We start from the raw sequence: 24,083 nt of genomic DNA, 5'->3' as shown, positions 1-24,083 counted from the left end.
ACTATAATAAAACAAGTTAAAACATTATAAAAATGATGAAATGGAAGATCAGCACAAATCAGAAATAGAAAAAAACTCTGAAAATAATTTCAAATGAAGAAAAAACTCATATCAGAAATGAATAATAAATTAGAAGAAATAAAAAAGCAAATAAACACAATGGAAAATACCTTAAAAGAAATAGCAGGTAAAAAGAAAGAAAAAAATTTTTAATCAAAAAGAAATGAATAAAAAGATAAAAAGGATTCAAGGGTAAGTGACAGGGCAGCCCGGGTGGCTCAGTGATTTACCGCCGCCACCTTCAGCCCAAGGCATGATCCTGGAGACCCGGGAGCGAGTCCTACATCAGGCTTCCTGCATGGAGCCTGCTTCTCCCTCTGCCTGTGTCTCTGCCTCTCTCTCTCATGAATAAATAAAATCTTAAAAAGAAAAAAGTGACAAATATTGAAGATAGGCAAAGATGGACAAGAAAGCAAAGCAAAGAAACAGAATACGAATACAAGCGAACTTCGCTAAAACACAACACATTTAGCACATTTGAAACTATACATTGGAAGAGCATATCATGTACCTGAAACGTTCAACCTAGAACAACCAACATCAGAAAAAATTTAGTGAAATTAATGAGTTTTTAAAAAAAAGTCCTTTTGGCATCTAGGGGAAAGGGCCATTTGATTTATAAAGGAAAGAAAGTGGGCAGCCTGGGTGGCTCAGTGGTTTAGTGCTGCCTTCAACCCAGGGCGTGATCCTGGAGATCCGGGATCGAGTACCATGTCGGGCTCCCTGCATGGAGCCTGCTTCTCCCTCTGTCTGTGTCTCTGCCTCTCTCTCATGAATATATAAGATCCTTAAAAATAAATAAATAAAGGAAAGAAAGTTATATTTTCATTATACTTTTAAGGAGCAACTACTTATGTCAAAATAAACTAGAAACATACATGAGATAATCAAATAAAGAAAGTTTTAAGCCAATCAGTTTATTTCCAGAGAAAGACTTTCAAAATATAAAAAGCACAAACTGTTATCAATGTTCAAGAACTCAAGAATTTTTCCATGAGTCCTTCCTGAGCAATCTACTAAAGAACAAGCTTCAGGCAATCAAAATGAGCAGAAAAGCATGGATATAAGGCCAGAGGGTTAGTATTAAGTATATAGTTACCCAGGGTGCAAGCACTGAACAAGACCTAAGAGAGACAGTACAGGATGTAATGGCTATCTGATCTGACAATGTAGATGTAGCATAACTATATATAGTTGCACAATAGTGTTTTTTTTTAAGATTGTATTTATTTATTCATGAGAGAGAGAGAGAGAGAGGCAGAGATACAGGCAGAGGAAGAAGCAGGCTCCCCACAGGGAGCCCTAAGCAGGACGCCACTGAGCAGAAGGCAGATGCTCAATTGCTGAGCCACCAAGGCATCCCATAGGGTATTTTTTTTTAATGGGAAGTTAAAATAGAGGGAGGATACACAAGTTTTTAAATGTATTATGTAATTTTTGATGGTGGTACTATCAGTATTATCATTCTGAGACTACTATATATTTAATAAAGGATAAAACAAATGAGTAGTTACGGACTATTCTAACATTCCTTATGTCCTTGAGAATCAGAAATTCTTAAGCTTGAATTGGAAGTATCCATAGTAACTCATGAGATACATAACTAGTGGCATGATGAAGTTGGTCTGCACTAGCTGGTGAGAACAGATTGTACACTTCTTGTCCCAACTCCACATTCAGTGACTTCATGTTGATATATAGAAATCAGCCATAATGGGAGTGTTTATACCATGGAAACTGGGAAATGCTACAAATCCAGCTTTAAAAAAGAAAGAAAAGAAAAAAAAAAGTCAGTTAACATTTACCAGTACTTCACTGTGTATCATAACCCTTTGGTACCCAGAGTTTGCAGTTAAAACACCATTTCTCACTAAAAGAAATCAGAGAATTTTGGAGAAATGGTTGGTTTGAGATCTGAAAGAGGCAATGTCCAAGATGAGCCTAGAACAAGTTGTCAGGCAGATGACAAAGAAGCTATCAACAGACATCATGTCAATAGGACTCAGGAGCCAATTTGAAAAGACTCCCACTGATCAAAGATGGGTCAGTTTGAGCTTCAACAATGAGCATAATTGCAATCAAATTCATTTAAATTCATTACACTTTAATGACATTTAAACAAAGAATCATTTTCAGAGGATGATAATGAATCGTCTGAAAAACTGGTAAATGGGTGGAATAAACCAAGCATTTATCTTGTCTTTCCTATATTGACTATTCCACTGAATATGCCAATAGAATAAATGAAAAATGTCTCTTTATAAAAGTATTCTATGTAATAAAATAATAAATATACATATATGTATCTTGTATGTATATATAAAATTAGAACTTCACTATTTGAAATCCTCAGAGAGCAAACATATATGGTTATAGCACATAAGTGGCTGCTCAGACCACACAAAGAGACACAACCAGAGATGATGTGCCTTCCTTCATCTTGCCAAGGAGATGGAGAGAACCTGAATCCAATTTAATCTCTGGATCCACCTGGCAATTTACAGGAAATACCAAGGGCAGGGGACCGTGCTAAGCTGCACATCAGCAAAATTCAGACCATGGAAAACTCCGCAGGTCAAAGGGGCCAGGTTCTTCAGATAAATCGTAAAGAAATTAAAAGGGTAGAGGAGGAATCTACAGACTAAAAGGCATAACACATTTTTTAAAAATAGGCCAGACTGAACTGTAGTGTGTAAGAACACACACTTGAGTGCTAAAATTATACTATAAACTCAAGGAAGTGATTAGTATACAAATCAGGATAGTAGTTCCTTGTGGGGAAAGGGCGGAGTTTGCATTAGGATGAGACACCTAGAAGGGGCTCCAGTGCTGGGAGACAAAGTTCCATTTCCTGGTCTGGGTGATTTCCTTGCTTTATAGTGATCCATTAGACTATACATTGGCCTACACTGTATAATCTGATTTCCATTCTACAATATGAATATTTTGTTAAATAATAAGAAAGTTCTTGCCCTCAAGGGGCTTAGAAAGAGATGGGGATGTAAGCAATTAGCTTCCAGGCAATGTGACGAATGCTACCAGACAGACGCATACACATTGCTACAGAACAGCCATGGAGCTGAAGCAGTTCAGCACGACAGGTCTGAGAAGGCTACTGGGGGAAGGGACACACCAGCGTGAAAGGAGAGCCCTTCACCAAATAGACATAGGAGTAGCAGAGCTCAGAGACAGGGCTGAAGGGGGTTGCGGTCACTCCATGCTGGCTCCCTCCAGGCAGGTCTGCTTACCTGTCAGGTGTTTATTCTGGCATTTGCTGCTCTCTTTCTACCCCAGCTGTTGTCTAAAGCAATTTCCTTTAAGATGGTAAAGATTAGGATTGTTAAGCAAAGAAGCATATGTTCATCAGTGTATGTGAATAGAGGGTTTCTGCTTTTTCCTTATTTTAAACCATAACTCATGGACAGCCTAGGAGGCGCCATCTTGATAGCTTGTTCTTGAAATAGAGTGGCTGCTACAAAGACAGGATCCTACTCCTATGTTCTCTGCAAGTGCAGGGTGCAAAACTGGATGTCCACCCTCGAGGTAGAACAGAGGGATAAAACAGCTCAAAGAAGAAGGCTTCTTGTTTGGACTCTTAGAGCCTTCCTCCGGCCTGAACCCTAAGCACCAGCTCCGCAGAATGGCTCTTCGCAGGCTCATCCAAAATGGCAAGACAGTGAGTGTTCAATTACAAAATCTGATATATCCAAAGGAAAGAGGGAAAACACATTCAATTTGTTAGGGCACGTTTCCTGGGAAACAAAGCAGAAGGGGTATGATTTGTGTATTGGAATCAAAAGGTGATAGGGTGTATAAAATGTGGGGTGTCCTCTGCGAGTTTCATTCATGGATGCTGTGTAAACAGCAGTGTAGGGACTCAGCAAATCAATAGCAAGTGGACCTGGTTTTCTGCATGAATGTATGGACTTGGAGGGCAAGGTTGATTTCCACTACAGGATATATTTATCCTTCCCCACCCACTTGTCATTGATCCCTGACTATTTGGTGACAAGCCAGCACTGGAAGCTAAATGCACTCGGGAAAAAGAGGCAAGAATAGGTTAGAAGAGGAGCTCCGGGGTGGCTCAGTTGGTTAAACATCCAACTCTTGGTTTCATCTCAGGTCATGATCTCAGGGTGGTAAGATCGAGCCCTAGGTTGGGCTCCATACTCAGCAAGGAATCTGCTTAAGATTTTCTCTCTCTCTCTCTCTTTCTCTCTCTCCCCTCCCTTGCCCTTACCCCCCTCACATGCTCTCCCTGCTCCTAGATAGATAGATAGATAGATAGATAGATAGATAGATAGATAGATGATAGATAGATAGATATTTTTTAAAAGAATAGATGAGAATTGAAAAACCATCTGTTTACACATTTCTTAATCTGTAAAATGGGACTATAATTCTCACCTACAGCTGTAAGGAGAAAATAAGACATATTAGAAATGCTTTATAAATGAAAAAGTGCAGGATATACTCTTGAAAGGCCTATACAGAGATAAATGTGCTTTGTTCTTTACACAGCTATGCAGTGATGAGTATTTTATCCAAATAACAAGACTGTGTATCGAGCTCACACATACAAACACATGCAAATGCTCCCACAAGGCACAAAGTCTTCCTATACAAGCCCAGATATGGTGCTTCATTAATTTACTCTCAGGTGTAACATCATCGAGGCTTCACATTTTTGAGCCAACTATCTGACCCCTCCCCCAGACAAGACGGAACCTTTGACAAAGGCCATTACATTAGATAGATGTGGGTTCTGGGCCAAATGGACTTCCCTTATACCTACCCTTACCCTAAAAATGATGGCTTTGAAGACATAAGAGACCATGTTCTTTTTCTTCCCATTTAAAATTTGAATCCCCTATGGAGGGCAACACTCCAGAGAGAGAGCAATATGTTCTATCCATCCTTGCCTAATCACCAGTCACCTGGGGCACCTAAAATACAGATTCTCCATAAAATTGAGTCCCAGGCCACTTCCTGGACCTGCCAAGTCAGAATCTCCAGGGGAGGACTTGGAAATCTGAATTGTTAACAAATATCCAAGCCGATCTTCATGATGAGGCAAGTTTAGGGAAGCCGAGATAGAACATAGCTCTTCAGGGCTCTCAGTGATTTTTCAAGAGGTCCAGAGAGGAAGTGTGTTAGTCTGCCCAGGCTTCCATAACAACATACCATAGACTGGATGGCTTATACAACAGATACTCATTTTCTCACAGTTCTAGAAGGTAGAAGTCTGAGATCAGGGTGCCAGTATGATTGGGTTCTGGTGAGAACTCTCTTTTGGGCTTGAAGATGGTCACTATCGCACTGTATGCTCACTTGACCTCTTCTTTGTAGATATGTGGAGTAAGAACAAACAAACTCTGGTATCTCTTCTTATAAGGGCAGTAATCCCATTATGGGGGCACCCCCCTCATGACCTCATCAAATCTAAATAACTTCCCAAAGGCCCCAACTCCAAATACAATCATATTGGAGATTAGGGCTTCAGGATATGAATTTGGGAAGGATGCAAACATTCAGCCCAGGGTAGGGGGCAATGGAGATGACTCCCCTCAAAGGGCCAGACATTCATTGGTGGAGCTGGATCATTGTTGAGCATTTTTGCATCTCACCAGTCTATGTAGGATTATGTCATGTGAAGCATAGGCATGAGCAAGCTGTATGCTGATTAGTTTTGGCATCTTATGATGGGTAAAACATGAGGATCTAAAATAATTAAAACAAAAACCAACAAACAAAAAAGAGAAAGAAATCAACATTACCAGGAATTTGGGATGTGAGTTCAGTTAAGCACATAATTTAGCTCTGGACCTTCTGATTACTCAGGCCAAAGGAGAAAATGGCATCTGTTAATTGTCTTCCTTATTGCACGCATGTTAAACTCTGGGTAGAATTCTGGCTTTTACTTACATCTCCTGAACCAAGCTGCTATTCCCAAACCTCTGCCCTTTGGATGGGAAAAGCCATTGTTTTTCTCCCCCAGAGCTTCACATTTCATCTCGATACATTTCTAGCTTATTAGAGAAGCAAAACTAGCTGCATCAAAAATACCCAGTGGGGAATCTCCCTCCCCAAACATATACTAGAACCTGATGAAAAAAATAACACATTTTGCAAAATCAGCAGTTGGGGTTTTTATTTTTTGTAGATCAAAAGAGTTTTCTTACTCTTTAATAATTTAGGTAACCCTGGAGATCCAGCCACTTTCCAGACATTGCTCAGCAATAAAGAACTCCAAAAATCTCTGATTCCTCCATTCCAAATCAGTTGTCCAATCTGACAAGATCTGTTACTTGGTGTGTCCGTAGCAGAAGAAAGATGGCCTGTGTGACGGAAATGTCCTTGATCCCAGGCCCAGATCTGCCATTAACTATCTGGCTGGGCTCCACTGAGCAATTCTTTTCTTCTCTCTGAGCCTGTCATCTTCATTAATTCAACAACTATTTCTTGAACTTCTAAAATGTGCCCAGCACTGTGTCCAGGTGAATGGGACAGCCTGCTCGCCCTCAAAGAGACTACAGTCTTGAGACAAGGGAGCTTCCCATTCTATAAGGCAATTGTCCATTTCTTTGTGTGGATGCCTCACTGGATTAGTACATAAAACAAAAATAAAAACATGTGAGCATATGAAGGAACAAATGAATGAGTGAGTAAAGCATAAGATTATTTTTAACCACTCTATTTCATGTCATTCCCACTCTTTCCATGGTCCCCTCAGTCTAATAACTCAGGCCCAAGAGGTTCATCTTCAACTTAACCTTTCTTAGCCTTTTATCCTCAGAAAACTTCATTTGATGGCTATAATCTGCCCCCTTCGTCTTCTCTTGTCAAGTTACTCAGAATCTACTTCCATCACTCATACCACCCCTTTATATTTCCTAAGTCAGAAATTCAACAAACATCCACTGAGCACATAATATGTGGCGAGCACTAGGCAAACCGAGAAGTTCAGCAAAGATTCTGGGCCAGGCCACATCTGCCGTGGCTCTGCGTGGAGCTTGGCACATCCTACTCACTGCCACACTTTGACCCACAGCTACTGAGACACCAGAGCAGCCAAAATGGTATATCGTGAGTTTCCTAGAAGAGTCATACATCAACAAATTCTGCCCACTTCTCACCTACCACCTCACACTAACTGCCTGTATGACAAATTTTAACCCAAATAACTACTTTTGGTGTAGGAGTGCCTTAAATTTCCCACCTACGACATAGCCTGTGAGTTCCAAGGCCAAGCCAAATGCCTGGAGTGCCATTATCTTGTCTCTCTCTCTCTCTCTCTCTCTTTTTTTTTTGTTTGAGATTTTATTTACTTATTTCAGACAAGGGGGGTGAGAGAGAGAGAGAGAGAGAACGAGTTGGGGTAGGGACAAAGTGAGAAGCAGATTCCCCACTGAACAGGGAGCCCCACATTGGGCTCGATCCCAGGACCATGGGATGATGACCTGAGCCAAAGGCAGATGCTTAACCAACTGAGCCACCCAGGTGCCCCCCATTGTCTCTCTACCTTCAGTTTCATTCCCCCATTATTATCCAAACAACGATTGAGACAACATTTCTCAGAAGTATTGCTTAGAGAATAAATTTTTAAAATGAAATAAATAGCATTTGAATAGTGCATAGAGTTTAAAAACACTTTTACATTTCCCATCAGTATTCACAACCTGTCCAGAAGAGGCCAAATGGTACCTGATGTGGTCCAGGCCCCACATTCACAAAAAGCTACAAATTTCATCACTAAGTGTTAGCTCCAATAACATTATACATTAGTGTTAAAGAGATACCTCATCAGGATTAAAAGAGAAAGTTTATTACACAATTCTAAATTTGCACTTTACCTTTGTTCCATTATTGTGGCATTTTGGCATTTAATTTTTCAATATTCTGAGAACCTCAAACAGTGGAAGCCACCCAGGCCTCTTTGAAACTTTTAGAGCCTTGACAAACCTCTTCGATTTTTTTACATGACATCTCTAGAAATGTAGCTTACCTACTGTCACTTCTCCATCTTGAAATAAAATTGGCTGGATTTTCTTTGATTTACACTCTAGTTGTACATATATGTTACCCACCATGCCTCCCTAGAAAAGTGTTTTTTTGTTTTGTTTTGCTGACCTACACCATAAACCCTAATAAACCACGTGTCCTCATGTGCCCCTGTGTGAGAGGGTCTGCAGCTCGCCAGCACGGATGAGGTCTGCAAGCTTTTCTCTCTAGAGAACCCTCTGGTCACATGCATGATTCTGCCCTGATAATTTATCTTTTGCTAGCGATGTTGGTGGTGGATTCAAACAGCAATGAGAGCCTTTGGATTATTTAAAATCATTATATCTCTAGGCCTCAATTCCTCCAACCATAAGATGAAGGAAATAACAATTTGTAGTGAAAATTAATGGAAGACCATCACAGGATTTCCAGAGTCGTAGATAAGCTCAACAGATATTACAAGGAGGGCAGCCTGGGTGGCTCTGTGATGTAGCACCAACTTCAAGCCAGGGCGTGATCCTGGAGATCCGGGATCGAGTCCCACATCGGGCTCCCTGCGTGGAGCCTGCTTCTCCCTCTGCCTGTGTCTCTGCCTCTCTCTCTCTCTCTCTGTCTCTCATGAATAAATAAATAAAATCTTAAAAAAACAAAACAGATATTACAAGGAATGCCAGGCTCTCAACTTTAATATCTTCCTTGGTCCTTCATTGAGCACAGCAGCTGCCCATCTGAAAGGAATTGTCATGTTTTCCATTTGCACTTGGAATTACAGACTTGCTTAAGCATCTTTGCAGTAACTCCCCTGGCATCGTCACTAGGCTATATTCACAGGCATCCCCTGCCTTATCACCACTTCGTCGGTGAAGCATTTGAAGCCAGAGACACCGAGATTCCTGGCCCCCGGAGGCTGCATCTTCCCTCTGTCCTCACATGCTCAGGGCATCACAGGAATGACAGAGCAGTGGCCAGCTCTAGATGGCCTCCAGTAGGGCCATCTCCAAGATCTCCTCACATCCTCGGTGCCGGGGGTGACTTCGGATCTTCACAAGCCAACCAATGCTAACTGCTTTCCACTTTTTCCCTTTCCCTATTTATTAGTTTTTCAGAAAGTTGATGAGGTGAAATATTCTCCAGCAGAGGAAATAATATAAAGCTTAAAAGTTGTGTCTGATGGAACGGTGAAATAATTCCACCACGTTCCTTTGAGCAAAGAAAAGAAATACAAAGGCAACCCAAGGCAGCTTCTAGGGGTTTCACTATTGCTAGATTGGAGGGAAACAACGGCTTTAGATGAACACGGTTTTCTTTGAACTTGTTAGAGCACTTTGGGATGAAGAGAGAAGAAAGACAAGTGCTAGACAATAGAATGAACCTGGCACCAGTTTATTTACATAATTTCGTATGGGGATGCATTGATGTCTGAAGTATAAAGCGACTGTGTTGAATAGTGAAAATAAAGTATTTTGGAAAACAACCTATGTTCACTACCCAGTTCTAAAACGACTGAACATTTTATGAAATACCTCTTGCTTCTTTGTGAAAATTACTGGTGGTTTAAGCACTGTGTGCAGTTTTAAGAAAACACAATCCTTTATGCTATTGTTTAAGATAATTCTTAAGAAATGCATTCTCAAGCAGATGAGACATTGAGGGAGGGGGGGAGGAGGAGACGAACATTTACCCCCTCGCTGATGTTGGCTGGCCCAGTCCCCATTTCTTCTTGATTAAAGGCTACCAGCAGGGATGGAAAAGTGTGTGGAGCAAAGATTATAAACAGCAATTTTTGCAGGCCAAATTGCCTCCTAAATGAGGGAGTAGGGGATTTAAAGGTGAACATAACTGTCTCTTTCGCTGCATGCGAAGGTTTGTGCTGTGTGAAAAACGAAATTCTAACTTCCTTTTCTTGCCAAGTATTCCTTAACAGGCCTTGCAGATATCTGAAACCAATTTTAACCCACTCTGGCCCTCCACTGACCACTACATTACCTGAATGGTGTGGTCCAATTTCCAGGCTGCTCACCAGTCCTCAGGCCTACGGGGTGAGTAACTACCCTGGGTGGGACAGGCTGCTGGGTGCCGAGGAGCCCAAGAACCTCAGGGCTGTCACTCCCCAGCTTGAGGAGGAAGCGTTTTAAAATTCGCTGCACCGAGAGGCATTTCTCTTTTCTTTTCAGATGTTGCTGATGTGGGCTCATTCTTCTTTTTAAAATGCAAGTTTTTTTTATTGTTACCAATATTTTTTTAACCATAAAATGAATTGAGAAAATGTAAACGAAGTCATATGTCCTCACAAACTGCTGTGTTCTGAGGTTTTAAATATTAGGCCTGCCTGTGCTTTATAGCTCAAGGGAGTGGAATAAAAAATGCTGAGAAGCAATTAGAATCTTTACCAACAAACCAGTGTCAGGAATTGGAGAGGAGCAAAATCTTAAGGGTTTGTGGCACTCTTGGAGGTTGTCCAGCTGGCCACCCCGTTGCATAGACAGAGAATAATGCATCTCAGATGTGCTCCAGGCAGAGCAGCCTAAGGCAGCGGTTCTCGAAGTGTGTCCCCAGACCAGCAGCCTCAGCATCACTTGCGAACTTGCTAGAAATGCAGATTATCAGCTTCCCACCCTCAGAACTCTGAGCTTGGGGCCCAGCATCTCTGCTTCAATGGACCTTCCAAGTGATTCTGATACAGCCTAATACTGGAAACCACGGACCTCGGTCACCTAGCCCGGGCTCATTCTATGAGTAATTTTGTACGGTCTTCCCAAAGCCAATGAAAGAAGAGTTGAGATCTTAATTCTTCCCTTCAAGGAAAGCTCTGTCTGAGGAAAACTAAGTTGACCAGATCTGGTTAGTTTCTGCCATTATCTACTCTTGGGACTTCCAACCATTTTGAGCTTTGTGACACTCATCCCAAGAAACATGCTGTGGGGACACACTTTTCAAATAAAATACAACAGAAACTGCATTTGGAGAATTTAGTGATAGGCAAGAGTGTTACAAAACCAACGTGGAGAATCATTCTGTACACTGAGGGGCCAGGATTCTCCTCTAACTCCTAACTCCTCTCAACCTAGTTAAGTACCAGTCCAAGAAATCCACTGAATTTTAATTCCCTTAACCCAAGGAGGCATTCAGTCAGTGCGCCCTCTCTACCAACTGTCACCTCAGGCCTGGAGCCCTCACGTGGCTGTGTTAGGGCCCCCAACGTGGCAAGGCGGTGCCCACTGCCACAGAACCTCAGCCAGGGCAAGCCAGGCCCATTAAGAAAGGAAAACAAGCCCCTGTGGTCTTACACAATGGGACAGCTGTGGTTTTCTTCATCACAAAGTGACCTCTCTCTCTTCCCAAACTCTAGGAACAGCTAAAAGAGGAAGACGTGGAGTGCATTGTGAATCAGGACGAACTGGCCATGAGCTACCAGGAGCAAGCCCCCTCGCCCTGCAGGCCTCCTGCAAGCCTGAGTCTGGCCCAGAAAGCCTCACCGCAGACTCCAAGCAAGGACAACATTTATGAGGGGGACCTCGGCCTGGGAGGCTACGAACTCAAGCTTGAGCAGACCCCGGGTCAGTCCCAGCTGAACTAAGGGGAACAGCACCGATGTGACCACAAGTGATGCGAGGCTCGCAGCGGGATGCTTGCCAAGCTGGGGAGGCAGTGTAGGAGAGAGGCTGGACCATGTGGTAAGAGCATCCGTCGGAGAGAATCACAACCTTGTCACAAGTTATCCTCTGGTGCCTGAAGAAATAAGAATTTCTTCTCATCCCTCTATATTATGCAACTGAATTGAAGTTTCTGGCAGCAGCCATTTTTATGAGTGGATCGGTTGGGGTGGGAAGGGCGGGGAAGGAGGGAGTCAGGAGTCTGGCTGCTGGAAGGATGGAACAGATGTGCTGCGTCTGCAGGTGTTTCTTTTCGGTGTGTAGCTCTCCAGGCCCTTTCACTTTGATTTTGGATTTTACTCCCTTCATTAGGGAGAGTTTAAAAATCAGAAGAAAAAAAAAGTTTCTGAGCATAAACATGTGGCTTCTAAGCTGAAGGGAATGCCCAGTTATTTTGTTAAGTGGAATTTTTATATTATAAAGACCTAGACTCCTACATGCTCTTAATGACTCCAGGGCTGTTTGCAAAGCCCAGGCAAGGGATCGATACCACTGTCGGTGGCCTTGCAGAACCCACGCTGTGTGGTGACCCACTGTTCTCCTTGGCATTCTTTTCAAGCCGCTTCTCCTATTAAAGGCAGGGGTTAGTTACAGCTGGGCGTACCCTGCACTCAATGCAGTTCTGCTTTCCAACTTGGTAGGACCCCTTCCAGGGAAAGCTGTTTTCTCTTCCCCCATTCTGTGTTGTATTGGAAGAATGAGCCTTTCTGTCCTGCTTGCATTTAAGTCACTTCTTGGCCCTGTGGCAGGTCCCCTCTGTATGCTGGGTAATGAGATTCTACAGCACAGGCCGGTCTCCATGTGGCAGGAGACGGTGCAAGAGTCCCGACCCATCCTCCAGTTCCAACACTCACAGCTGATTAGCAAAAGCAGAAGCTAGAGGAACAGAGCTGATGATGCGTACACCAGACTGAAGGGTCAAGGACACGGCACCAGGACTCCCTTATGACAGGTGGCTCACGGCCCATGACAGAGAGACCAACACAATAGCTTTTAATTCAGCTGCATGACCTGTGCCTTTCAAGCCATAAAGATACCTCAAGCCTAGCTTCTCTTGAAATACAGATGTTAATACTAGATTCCAAAAAAAAAAAAAAGTCGGCTCCAGTCTTAGGTGCCCAGACTATGATGAGCCTGCTTCTGAAGGAGGTAAGAAATGATGTTTTCCTCATCACTCCCCAAAGCTTGGAAGTAACATACGCTTTGCTAACCAGTTGTTAGGCTATTAACCGTGGCGGTGTCAGGCACACCGCTATGTACGTCGATTTTCTTACTTTCCAAACAGTACAGGGCACAAATTGTTTTATACTCAGCTAAGTATAATCTGGTCATTCCAGGTTAATACAGCAAAAATGGCAAAGCATGAAGTTTTCTAATGTGACCTAATCCTAATAAACTTTTGTTATAAAGTATGATTGTGTTGGCCAATGCTTTATTTAGAGACATTTTCTCTGCCCATGCTAATTGGCAGTTCTTCGCCTTTACACTTGAAATGCCGGATGAAGCAAGCACCAAAAGATAATGTAAGGGAACTGCAAGGGTCCTCTGGCCTGAGGAAAGCCATAGGGGCTGGCCCACCAAGCCACTGGAGGAATGAGAGAGAGCGGATGGCAGCCAGAGAAGGGAGAGCTAAGTCAGGCCCAGTGGAACAGCCTCCTCCTTTTGCACTGCTGGAGACCAGAAATCCTGTAGAACTTCAAAAAGAGAGGGAGGGGGTCCTGGAGGAGAAGAAAAAGGAAAGTCAGAAGACAAAGACTCATCTCTTTCTGCCCTAATGTGAAAGGAAGAGATGAGAACTTGGGTGCTTTGTGTGTAGTTGGAGAAAGACACGCCAGGGAAAGAGAAGATCCTCTCAAAACAGACAAACATTAGCATGGGCAGGAGTGGAGAGAAGGGAGGGAAATATGACATATGAGATGGAAATGAGAAGGGGGGGAGGCACACAAACTAAACCCAGCACGAACTCACGAAAGCCCGTGACACACAACACAGCACAGCCATCTCATGACACACAGGAAAGCCCGCTTTCTGCATAGAAAAAAACTCTTCCCAGCTGAACATCACGAACCATCACAAATAAGGGGAATCAGGGGCTGTTTAATCTGGGTCGAGCCACGTATCCCGCTGACTCCAAGTAGGTAAAATACTGCAAATTTGAGGAAATTGTGCCCTGTCCAATCTGTAAGACAGTGCTCTAGATTCAAGACGTGATTTCCAGCCTCCTTCCCTCGGAACCAGCCCAAGACCCGAAGAGAGGCGAGCTAGTGTCCCAGTTAACAATTCATAAAACCAAATTCCCTTTATGCTCCTGTTGTGAGGGATAATAATTTATGATCTTAAGATCTCTGTGCTTTGATTAGCAGCATGAGGACTGTGAAATTCAAACCTATTACTTACTGCCAGTTTCTAATGAATAATAAAGGCAAAGAAGCTTTATTCAAACCACTAATGCTTGCACTCATTATTAGAGCTTTAAACAGGACTCTAATTAATTAATTGACTGATGGTTTTTCCTTGAGCTTCTTACCATGTGTACATCACACACACACACACACACACACACACACACACACAGTTCCACTCACTGTCAGGCTCCCAGCTAGATCCTCTGTAGTGTCCCCCTGGCCCTCAGTACATGTCTGAGCCAAGTTGGAAGCCTGGTGGCAAGCCTTCATTCATGAAGTTTCTAGAAACTTCTTGGAGAGCAACTTAATGATATGAGTCAAAGCTGAGAATTCAAATACCCTTTGACCCACCTATGTCATGTGCAGAACTTTTATTCTAGCTATTTAAGAATATTATACATAGAAAGAGTATTTAGTGAAACAACTCTAATTGCCATCCTGGTTAAACAGATCAGCACAGCCATCTCAGGACACAGCATCACATGTACTGCTATAGAATGATCTCCAGGACATATTGTTAAATAAAATAGCAAGGTGCAAAACAGAATGCATGGTATGCTGGCATTCTGGAAGATTAAAGAAGAAATTGGTAGTATAATTGCCTCTTAAGAACTGAGGGAAGACTTAATTTATCACTTTTGTACCTTTGGGGTTTTGTACGTTAGAGATGAATTATTTATTCAAAAACAAATTAAATAATAATAAGAGTCCTGTGTAATAACTCACTGAAGTACTGAACTACAATAAAAAGTGGAATAAAAACCAGAAAATTTGTTATTTGCACCATGATCTTTGAGACCTTGAGAATATAAACGGTAGCATCAATAGTGCCAATGCCTTCTGGGTTTACTCATCTGCATCACCCAAAACACATGGAGACAAACTATGAAAAGGTCTTTAAAATTCAAAGACAAATAGGACTTGGTCCCATCCACCAAATATCTAGTAGGAGAAGACAGCTGCTAAAAAGCAATAGGCTCCTCATAAGACACCAGAACATACAATTAAGCTATAGTAACCAAAACTGTGTGGTATTCACCGAGAAATAAGAAAAGGTATCAAGAAAATCGGGGGGAGGAGCAAGATGGCGGAAGAGTAGGGTCCCCAAATCACCTGTCTCCACCAAACCACCTAGAAAACCTTCAAATTATCCTGAAAATCTATGAATTCGGCCTGAGATTTAAAGAGAGACCAGCTGGAATGCAACAGTGAGAAGAGTTCGCGCTTCTATCAAGGTAGGAAGACGGGGAAAAAGAAGTAAAGAAACAAAGGCCTCCAAGGGGGAGGGGCCCCGCGAGGAGCCGGGCTGAGGCCGGGGCGAGTGTCCCCAGGACAGGAGAGCCCCGTCCCGGAGGAGCAGGAGCTGCACCGACCTTCCCGGGGGAAAGGGGCTCGTGGGGAGTTGGAGCAGGACTCAGGAGGGCGGGGATGCCCTCGGGTTCCCTGAGACAGTAACAGAGCAACTGCGCGCCCAGGAGAGTGCGCCGAGCTCCCTAAGGGCTGCAGCGCGCACGGGGGGACCCGGCGGGACCCGGAGCAGCTCGGGGGGCTCGGGCGGCGGCTCCGCGGAGGGGGCTGCACGGCCCGGGAGCGCGAATCCACCAGCGCAGGCCCCGGAGCACAGGGCGCCGGGACACAGCCCAGGATCCGGCCTCCCCCCAGGACAGGCAGAAGGCCGGGAGGGCCCAGGACCGCAAGGACGCTCCTGCCCCGAGCTGAGCACATCAGCGGCCCCGCCCCGGAGCCTCCAGGCCCTGCAGACGGAGTTCCTGCCGGAGCTGAATCCAGGTTTCCAGAGCTGCCCCGCCACTGGGGCTGTTCCTCCTGCGGCCTCACGGGGTAAACAACCCCCACTGAGCCCTGCACCAGGCAGGGGCACAGCAGCTCCCCCAACTGCTAACACCTGAAAATCAGCACAACAGGCCCCTCCCCCAGAAGACCAGCTAGACGGACAACTTCCAGGAGAAGCCAAGGGACTTAAAGAACACAGAATCAGAAGATACTTCCCGGTGGTTCTTTTTTTTGTTTTGTTTTGTTTTTTTGTTTTTTTTTTTTTGTTTGTTTTTTTGTTTTGTTTTGCTTTTTGATTTGTTTCCTTCCCCCACCCCCCCTTTTTTTTCTCCTTTCTTTTTCTTTCTCTTTTTCTTCTTTTTTTTTTCTTTCTTCTTTCGTTTTTTTTTCTCTTCCCCTTTTTTTTCTCTTTCTCTTTTCTTTCCTTCTTTCTCTCCTCTCTTTTTCTCTTTTTCCCAATACAACTTGCTTTTGGCCACTCTGCACTGAGCAAAATGACTAGAAGGAAAACCTCACCTCAAAAGAAAGAATCAGAAACAGTCCTCTCTCCCACAGAGTTACAAAATCTGGATTACAATTCAATGTCAGAAAGCCAATTCAGAAGCACTATTATACAGCTACTGGTGGCTCTAGAAAAAAGTATAAAGGACTCAAGAGACTTCATGACTGCAGAATTTAGAGCTAATCAGGCAGAAATTAAAAATCAATTGAATGAGATGCAATCCAAACTAGAAGTCCTAACGACGAGGGTTAACGAGGTGGAAGAACGAGTGAGTGACATAGAAGACAAGTTGATAGCAAAGAGGGAAACTGAGGAAAAAAGAGACAAACAATTAAAAGACCATGAGGATAGATTAAGGGAAATAAACGACAGCCTGAGAAAGAAAAACCTACGTTTAATTGGGGTTCCCGAGGGCGCCGAAAGGGACAGAGGGCCAGAATATGTATTTGAACAAATTCTAGCTGAAAACTTTCCTAATCTGGGAAGGGAAACAGGCATTCAGATCCAGGAAATAGAGAGATCCCCCCCTAAAATCAATAAAAACCGTTCAACACCTCGACATTTAATAGTGAAGCTTGCAAATTCCAAAAATAAAGAGAAGATCCTTAAAGCAGCAAGAGACAAGAAATCCCTGACTTTTATGGGGAGGAGTATTAGGGTAACAGCAGACCTCTCCACAGAGACCTGGCAGGCCAGAAAGGGCTGGCAGGATATATTCAGGGTCCTAAATGAAAAGAACATGCAACCAAGAATACTTTATCCAGCAAGGCTCTCATTCAAAATGGAAGGAGAGATAAAGAGCTTCCAAGACAGGCAGCAACTAAAAGAATATGTGACCTCCAAACCAGCTCTGCAAGAAATTTTAAGGGGGACTCTTAAAATTCCCCTTTAAGAAGAAGTTCAGTGGAACAGTCCACAAGAAAAGGTATCAAGAAAATCTATTATAAACTACAGAAGCAGGGGATCCCTGGGTGGCTCAGCGGTTTAGCACCTGCCTTCGGCCCAGGGTATGATCCTGGAGTCCCAGGATCAAGTCTCACATCGGGCTCCCTGCATGGAGCCTGCTTCTCCCTCTACCTGTGTCTCTGCCTCTCTCTCTCTCTCTCTCTCTCTCTCTCTGTGTCTTTCATGAATAAATAACTAAAATCTTTAAAAATAAATAAATAGACTACAGAAGCAGACTCATGAATATAGTTAGAAAGTTAGTTCATAAAAAATGGCATTGTAATTTGGTTTGAGAATAAATAGGCTGTCATTTACTAAGTAGTGTGGATAAACTGACTTTCAGTTTGGAAAAAGAAAAAAAAATCAGGTAATGCTCTGAAAAAATACATGGCCCTAAATTCCAAGTAATTTAAATGGCCAAATGCAAAAAATAAAAAAATAATTTTAAAAAACCCAAAAACTATAGGATAGCAAAGCAATAAAATAGAATATGTAAATAACCGTGGCATGTGAACAGTTTTCCTAAGAAAGACAGAAACCAAAAGCAAAGAATGATAGATTTGGCCACATAAAAAACATAAAATTTCTTATGACAAAGACAATAAAATTTTATAAGACAAACTTGGAGAAATACAAACACACACACACACACACACATATATACATTTATGTATGTTCGTGTATATATCAGAATAAGGATTATTCTTCAAAATATACAAAGAACTCTTATCAATGCATGAGAAATTAAAAATATACTTTCAAATATAAAAGTATCTTTAAAAATAAGTAGAATCGAACATGTATACCTTCTATTCAGACTTCTACTTTTAGGCATCTCTGCAGAAAAGAAGCACTTGACATCTGTGCATAAGGAAGCATACAAAATGATATTCTTTGTGGCAGTGTTACTGTAATTATTGGGGAGGAAAATATCCATCAGTATCAGAAGAGTTAGCCACAATACTCTCATACTAGAGAATTCTCTGCAGCAATTAACTACACTCTGTGTAGAACGGGTCCATAAGCACACACTCACATGGAAATATTTCCAAGATAAACTGTCGGTGAAAAAACAATCTGGAATGATCTACAATAAGCTGATAAGCAAGAGGGAAGTGAGATTGCAAGGGCTAAATCGAGAGAGCCTTTGGTTTATCCACGTTATTTTTAAATTTTATAATGATATCATATTCATGTATGGTCAGTTTTGAGAGTGGCTCTGTCTTCAAGATGTGGGAGGGAAAAGAAGGCATGGTCAAGAAAGGCTTTAAGGAAGAAGTTACACATGAGATCTTGAAAGATGAGAGGGTTTAACCAAGCAGATATGATTGGTGCTGGTCTGTGGGGCAGGAGGTAAGACTGATCACTAGAATATGGGAAGAGCATTCCAGTTGAAGGGAACAGCGTGGGCAGAGACAAAGGGGTGTGAAACACCCTGGCACATTAGAGAAATTGTAAGTTATCCCACATGGCTACCATATAGCCTGTTTGTGTTTGGGGGCAAGAAAATGGAAGAATAAGATAATTTTGGAGCTGTAGATCAGAGGAGTCTGAGCCATGATCTTGTGAGAATGGGGGGGCTATTGAAATTTTTTAAACAGGAAAGATAATTAGATGGATTGTAGGGAGATAGGGTACAAGTAAGCCTGGAGGAAGTATAATAGCCCAGTTGGGGTGTTATTTCAATAGCCCAGGAAAGAGATGATGAGAACTTAAATAAGACAGAATCAGGGAGGATGGACCAGAGTATAGGTTCTAGGTAAGTTTCCGAGCTACAATCTACAAAGTTAATAACTGATAGGCTATGGAAAGTGAGGAAGCTGGAGGAGCCCAGGATGACCCCAAGCTTAAGGCTGAAATGATGGCATTTTGATGGTTCCATTCATTGAGGGTATTGAGAAGAGGAACAGATTTGGGGGAAAGCCAACAAATTCAACTCTGTACATGTTGAGCCTGGGTTTCTGGTGGAGAGCTGCATGGACAGGTCCAGATGCTATTTACATGGATCTGAAGTTTAAGGAAAAGGTCTCACCTGGAGATGTATATTTGGAGGGATGAGATGTGCCTCACAACTTCACCAAAGAGGTTCTCAAATACCACATGAACTTCCTCACCTTTCTCCAACTCGTGCAGAGAAATCCCGATACGCCCTCCCCACAAAAGAATCATGCCAGCATCTTTGCAAGGATAAGCACATTTATCTTCAAGGCACCATGGATGATTTTCATTCAAACCCTGGGGAGAACCATTGACAAGAAAAGGAAAGAGGGAACAGAACAGAGAACCAGGGAGTGCTAAAACCAGTGCATGGACAGAGTATGCACCTGGGAAACAACCCTTGGAGAATCCCTTCCAAGGAGATCTGGCACTCCTGGGAACAAGGGTTAGAGAGAAAAATAGTGATTTCTGTTACTGTGCTTGTGGTCTTACACAAGTGCCCAACCTTTCCTCAGCTGTGATGGCCACAGATTCACTTGTCAACCAGACTAGGATAAAATCCCCAATTATTCAATCAAGCACTAATCTAGGTGTTGCTACGAAGGTATGTTTTGTAGGTGTAATTAACATCGCAATCCGTTGACTTTAAGGAAAGGAGATTATGCTTCGTAATCCGGGTGTGCCTGATTCAATCAGTGCAGAGGCCTTAAGAGCAGAACTGAAGCTTCTGGGAAGAAGGAGAAGTTCTGCCTTTGAACTATAGTTTCAGCTTGTACTGGAGAGTTCCAGCCTGCCCATTCTGAAGGCCTGCCCTGAGCTGAGACTTCTTTTCCCTCATCTGATCTCCCCCGCACCTCCCCGTCTCCCTCTACACTGGAGCAGAAGGACAAAGGTTGTAGGAGGAATACTCGCACGAAATTAAGGAAACAGGTAGATTATCTGCTGAATTCAAATGTTTTTGAAAGGAGCACGTCAGGGATTTGTTTCTAAAACACACACGGCATGCTATATTCTGATTTACCCAGGGTTGATCCGGTCTCCTACCCCTTCTCCATCTGTAGCACAGTTCAAGGATGGCCCTGAAGCAAAATGTCGAAGTACTTGTGAGATTAACAAAGAAGCTTTTCAGGTATTTGTTATTCAGAGCAGGGCAGCTTTTAGGCTAGGTGTAGGGGAGGTGGCAAGGAGTGAGAAGCTTACCTATGGAAGGTTCCATATATTTCCCAAATATTGTCCATCAGCCTGTCATTCATTCAGTTTGACAAACATTTATTAAACCCTTACAAAGTACTGCTGATAATCAAGGTTAGGAATTGCCAATGTCAGCATCATTAATGGGATAAATAAAGATGGAACAGATGAGCAATGATAGAGTCCAGGAAGCACATCAATTCAGAGATGTCTTGGCTCACCTCGCCACACAGATCAATTAGGTAAAGGAGGGGAATGAACCATCTGAACTGCAGGGGTCAGCTTCTTCCCGGAAGGCATCCTCCCCAAGGCTGCCCACCCCTACAATTGGTCTGTGGGAGGCTAGTGCCTCAGCAAGGATTTAGTTGTGAGAGATCAGATTCAAATATCCTCTGCTTCAGAACGTGGCCTAAGGCAATGCAGTCATACTGTGAAACTCACCCGCCCTCAGTTAAGCAAAATTACCTCCCAGAAACCCCATTGTCCACTCATCATCTTGCAGATGCAGGCATTCAGGATATGCTAATTTATCAGAACTGAACTGAATTCAATCCTGCTAGGTAGAGCTCTAAAGTACCTGGGACCGTGTCTAGAAAGAAAAAGGAAAAAATAACCCTTTAATATGAGCCTCGCTTTTCCATATGTGATATCTCATTTCATCCTCATGACAGCCCCGGGAACATCACGTTTCAAGTCCTGCTTTAGGTGCACGGAGCTGGGAGACAGAGATGTTAAGCCCTTGGCCTAAGATCACACAGCTGATTAATGGCAGAGAGGAGTCTTGAACCCAGAACTGTATAGGTCCAAAGATCATGATTATATCCCCTGTCCCAGGCTGCAGGCAGAATTAGTACAAGTCTGTCAATATGCACTAAGAACTCTTGATGCCTCAGCACCAAGGACAGAAAACTACATATATGCCCCTCAGCTTCCTAGGGTTTACAGTAGAAAGACCAGAGACTGGAGAATGACCACACACAGAGCAGTGTGAGCCAAAGCGAGCTGGGGGGCCCCAGGCTTCCAGGCCCTGGATTAGTCAGGATTGATTTGGTACAAGAGGCAAAAATCTAGGGATCCCTGGGTGGCGCAGCGGTTTGGCGCCTGCCTTTGGCCTAGGGCGCGATCCTGGAGACTCGGGATCGAATCCCACGTCGGGCTTCCGGTGCATGGAGCCTGCTTCTCTCTCTGCCTGTCTCTGCCTCTCTCTCTCTCTCTCTCTCTCTGTGTGACTATCATAAATAAATAAAAATTAAAAAAAAATTAAAAAAAAAAAAAAGAGGCAAAAATCTAGATCAATCTAGCTGAAGAATGAAGTCTTCACTAGGATAACAAGTCCAGGAGCTTTGGTGCAGCTGATTATAAGGGCACAAACCAGGCCATTAAGATATTTCCTCTCTCCGTTTCTCTCTCTTCTCTCCTTCTCTCTCTCTCTCTCTCCCCCCAAACATACACACACTCTGTTCTTCTCCATTTTTGCCTTGTTCTCAGCAGGCCCACCCAACAGTTTCAAAGATGTCCACCAGCAGCCCTGGACTTCCATTATTCCCACAGCCAATAATCCCTACACCAAGAAGACATTTTCTCTTGATCGCTCTAGCAAAATCCTAGGAATGACAGGTTGACCTAGGTTGTGTCCATCACATGCCCATTTTTACACCAAGACTCTTCACCCAAGGGACATAGTTATCCAGTTGGCCAGCCTACATCACATGCCCATCCAATAGAGGATCACCAGAATCATTTAAATGACTGTCCCTCCAGTAAAGAAAAGGCAAGTCCTTTTTGTTGTCCCCTCCCACATTGACCTGTGTAGCCAATATGATAGTGGAGATAACGGCACATAATTATAAAAGACATTTCACCTTCTGTCTTGCTGTCTTGGATCACTCTGAGGGGAAATAAACTGCCATGTTGTAGTGACACTCAAGCAGTCCCATAGAGGCCATGTGGCAAAGAATTGAGGCCTCTTGCCAAGTCAGCACCAACGTGTCGGTCATGTGTGTGAGCCACCTTGGAAGTGAATCATTCACCTCATTCGGCCTTCCTATGACCACAGTCCTAGATGACAACTTGACTGCAACTTCATGAGAAAGCCTAAGCCAGAACCACCCAATTAAGCCACTCTCGGATTCCTGATCTACAGAAACTATGTGACTGAGTGTTTACTGTGGTTTTAAGCCACTAGATTTTGCAGTAATTTGTTATGCAGCAAAGATCATTCAAACGAACAGTTTCTAAACAGACAAAAAGACGTCTATAGTCCTCTATCCCTCTAAGTATGCTTTTTTCCAGCAAAATACAATTCTTTCCTGAGTGGATAAAAGCCTTGGAATACCAGAAATATTGGCATATCTCAGCACATATAGATCTGACTTCTCCTACCTCTAATCCCTGAACCCAGAAATGGAACTGACGGTAGCAACAAGAGCCACAGTAATCACACCCCCTCTGATCAAGGTCGGTGGCCACCCTAGGGCCCCACAGCAGGGTGAATGACTGGTAAGAGAACAGTGTGCAAGTTCCCTGAACTACATACTAGATGTTATTGAGGGATACAGAGATAAGAAAACTCTGCCCCTGATTTCTGGAAGCTTATAATTCGGGCACAGAGATAAAGTGAAAGCAGTGGCCTCTTGTGTGATACATAGCAGAGTTAGGTTTAAGAGGAACTTTGAAGGGAAAAGGATTATGGGACTACTTCTCCACCCTCGCTTAGCTCTGGACTCACCTGGTGAGCTTTAGTCTACTGATACCTGGGTCTCAACCGCCTAATTCTGACTTAGTTGGTCTGGGCTCTGGCCTGAACGACGATAGCTCTTAAAGCTTCCCAGATGATTCTAATGTGCAACCAAGGTGGAGAACCACTAGAGCACGAAGACTTTCTAGGAAGGAAAGACATGATCCAGTTGCAAAAACTCATCCAAGTCTTCCAAGAGGAAGTGGTGATTAGGATGGGCTGTAAAAGCTAGAAATGTGGGGAGGACTATCTAAGGAAAAAGAAGAACGAACTGGAGCAAGCTGGGACAGCAGGGGGCTTAGGGCCTGTCCAGTGGTATCACAGTTGCTGGAGCAATAAGGAGCACATGGGCTAAAACTAACCAAGAGGTGCTGAGGACGCATATTCTCAACCCTTGGGCTATAACTACATGCACCGCTGAGACCACTGTCCAGCTAGAAAAGCACCAACTCACAAAACCTGTGAATCATCAAGTTCTAAATCCCTGGCATACAACACATTTGGGATATCATTTATAGGGAGCCACAGCTGCTGCCTGAACAAAAGAGGAAAAAATAACTGCTCCCTTCAAGCCCCTGTGACCACGCAACATCATCTGCCAAATCGCTTCAAATTGCTCCTTTTCATAACACTGGATCCAAAGATGAGAACTGCATCAGAATTTGGCCCAACCTTGGCTCAGTCAACCTTGGCTATGGGTCTCCAAGAGCATCCTTTTCCTGGTGAAACCTTGACCAAGAGCCACCCTATTCCCCACCCCCACCTTACAGTCTGTGCCCGCCAGAAATGAAAAGCTGATTACTGGGTCAGTGAGGGATTGCATAGGGGCGAAAAACTTTTTCATGTTTCCCTTCTAGGTT

The 24,083-nt window shown here is 43.3% G+C and overlaps 1 protein-coding gene across 3 annotated transcripts in view; it reads left to right on the top strand.

The window, feature by feature from the left end:
* Positions 1–13,126, top strand: part of SLC9A9 (solute carrier family 9 member A9) — a 538,349-nt gene extending 525,223 nt beyond the window's left edge. For all 3 annotated transcript variants that reach the window (XM_038571125.1, XM_038571123.1, XM_038571124.1), the window contains exons 15-16: positions 9,995–10,100; positions 11,411–13,126. In XM_038571125.1, the coding sequence (XP_038427053.1) occupies positions 9,995–10,100; positions 11,411–11,638 (334 nt within the window). In that variant the 3' untranslated portion in view covers positions 11,639–13,126. The remainder of the gene's footprint in view (positions 1–9,994; positions 10,101–11,410) is intronic.
* The last annotated feature ends 10,957 nt before the right edge of the window (positions 13,127–24,083 follow it).

Source organism: Canis lupus, chromosome 23, assembly GCF_011100685.1.
Source record: "Canis lupus familiaris isolate Mischka breed German Shepherd chromosome 23, alternate assembly UU_Cfam_GSD_1.0, whole genome shotgun sequence".
In the NCBI taxonomy this organism is placed as follows: Eukaryota; Metazoa; Chordata; class Mammalia; order Carnivora; family Canidae; genus Canis; species Canis lupus.
Note: the sequence above shows the minus strand (reverse complement) of the source record. Positions and strands in the feature narration are given on the sequence as shown.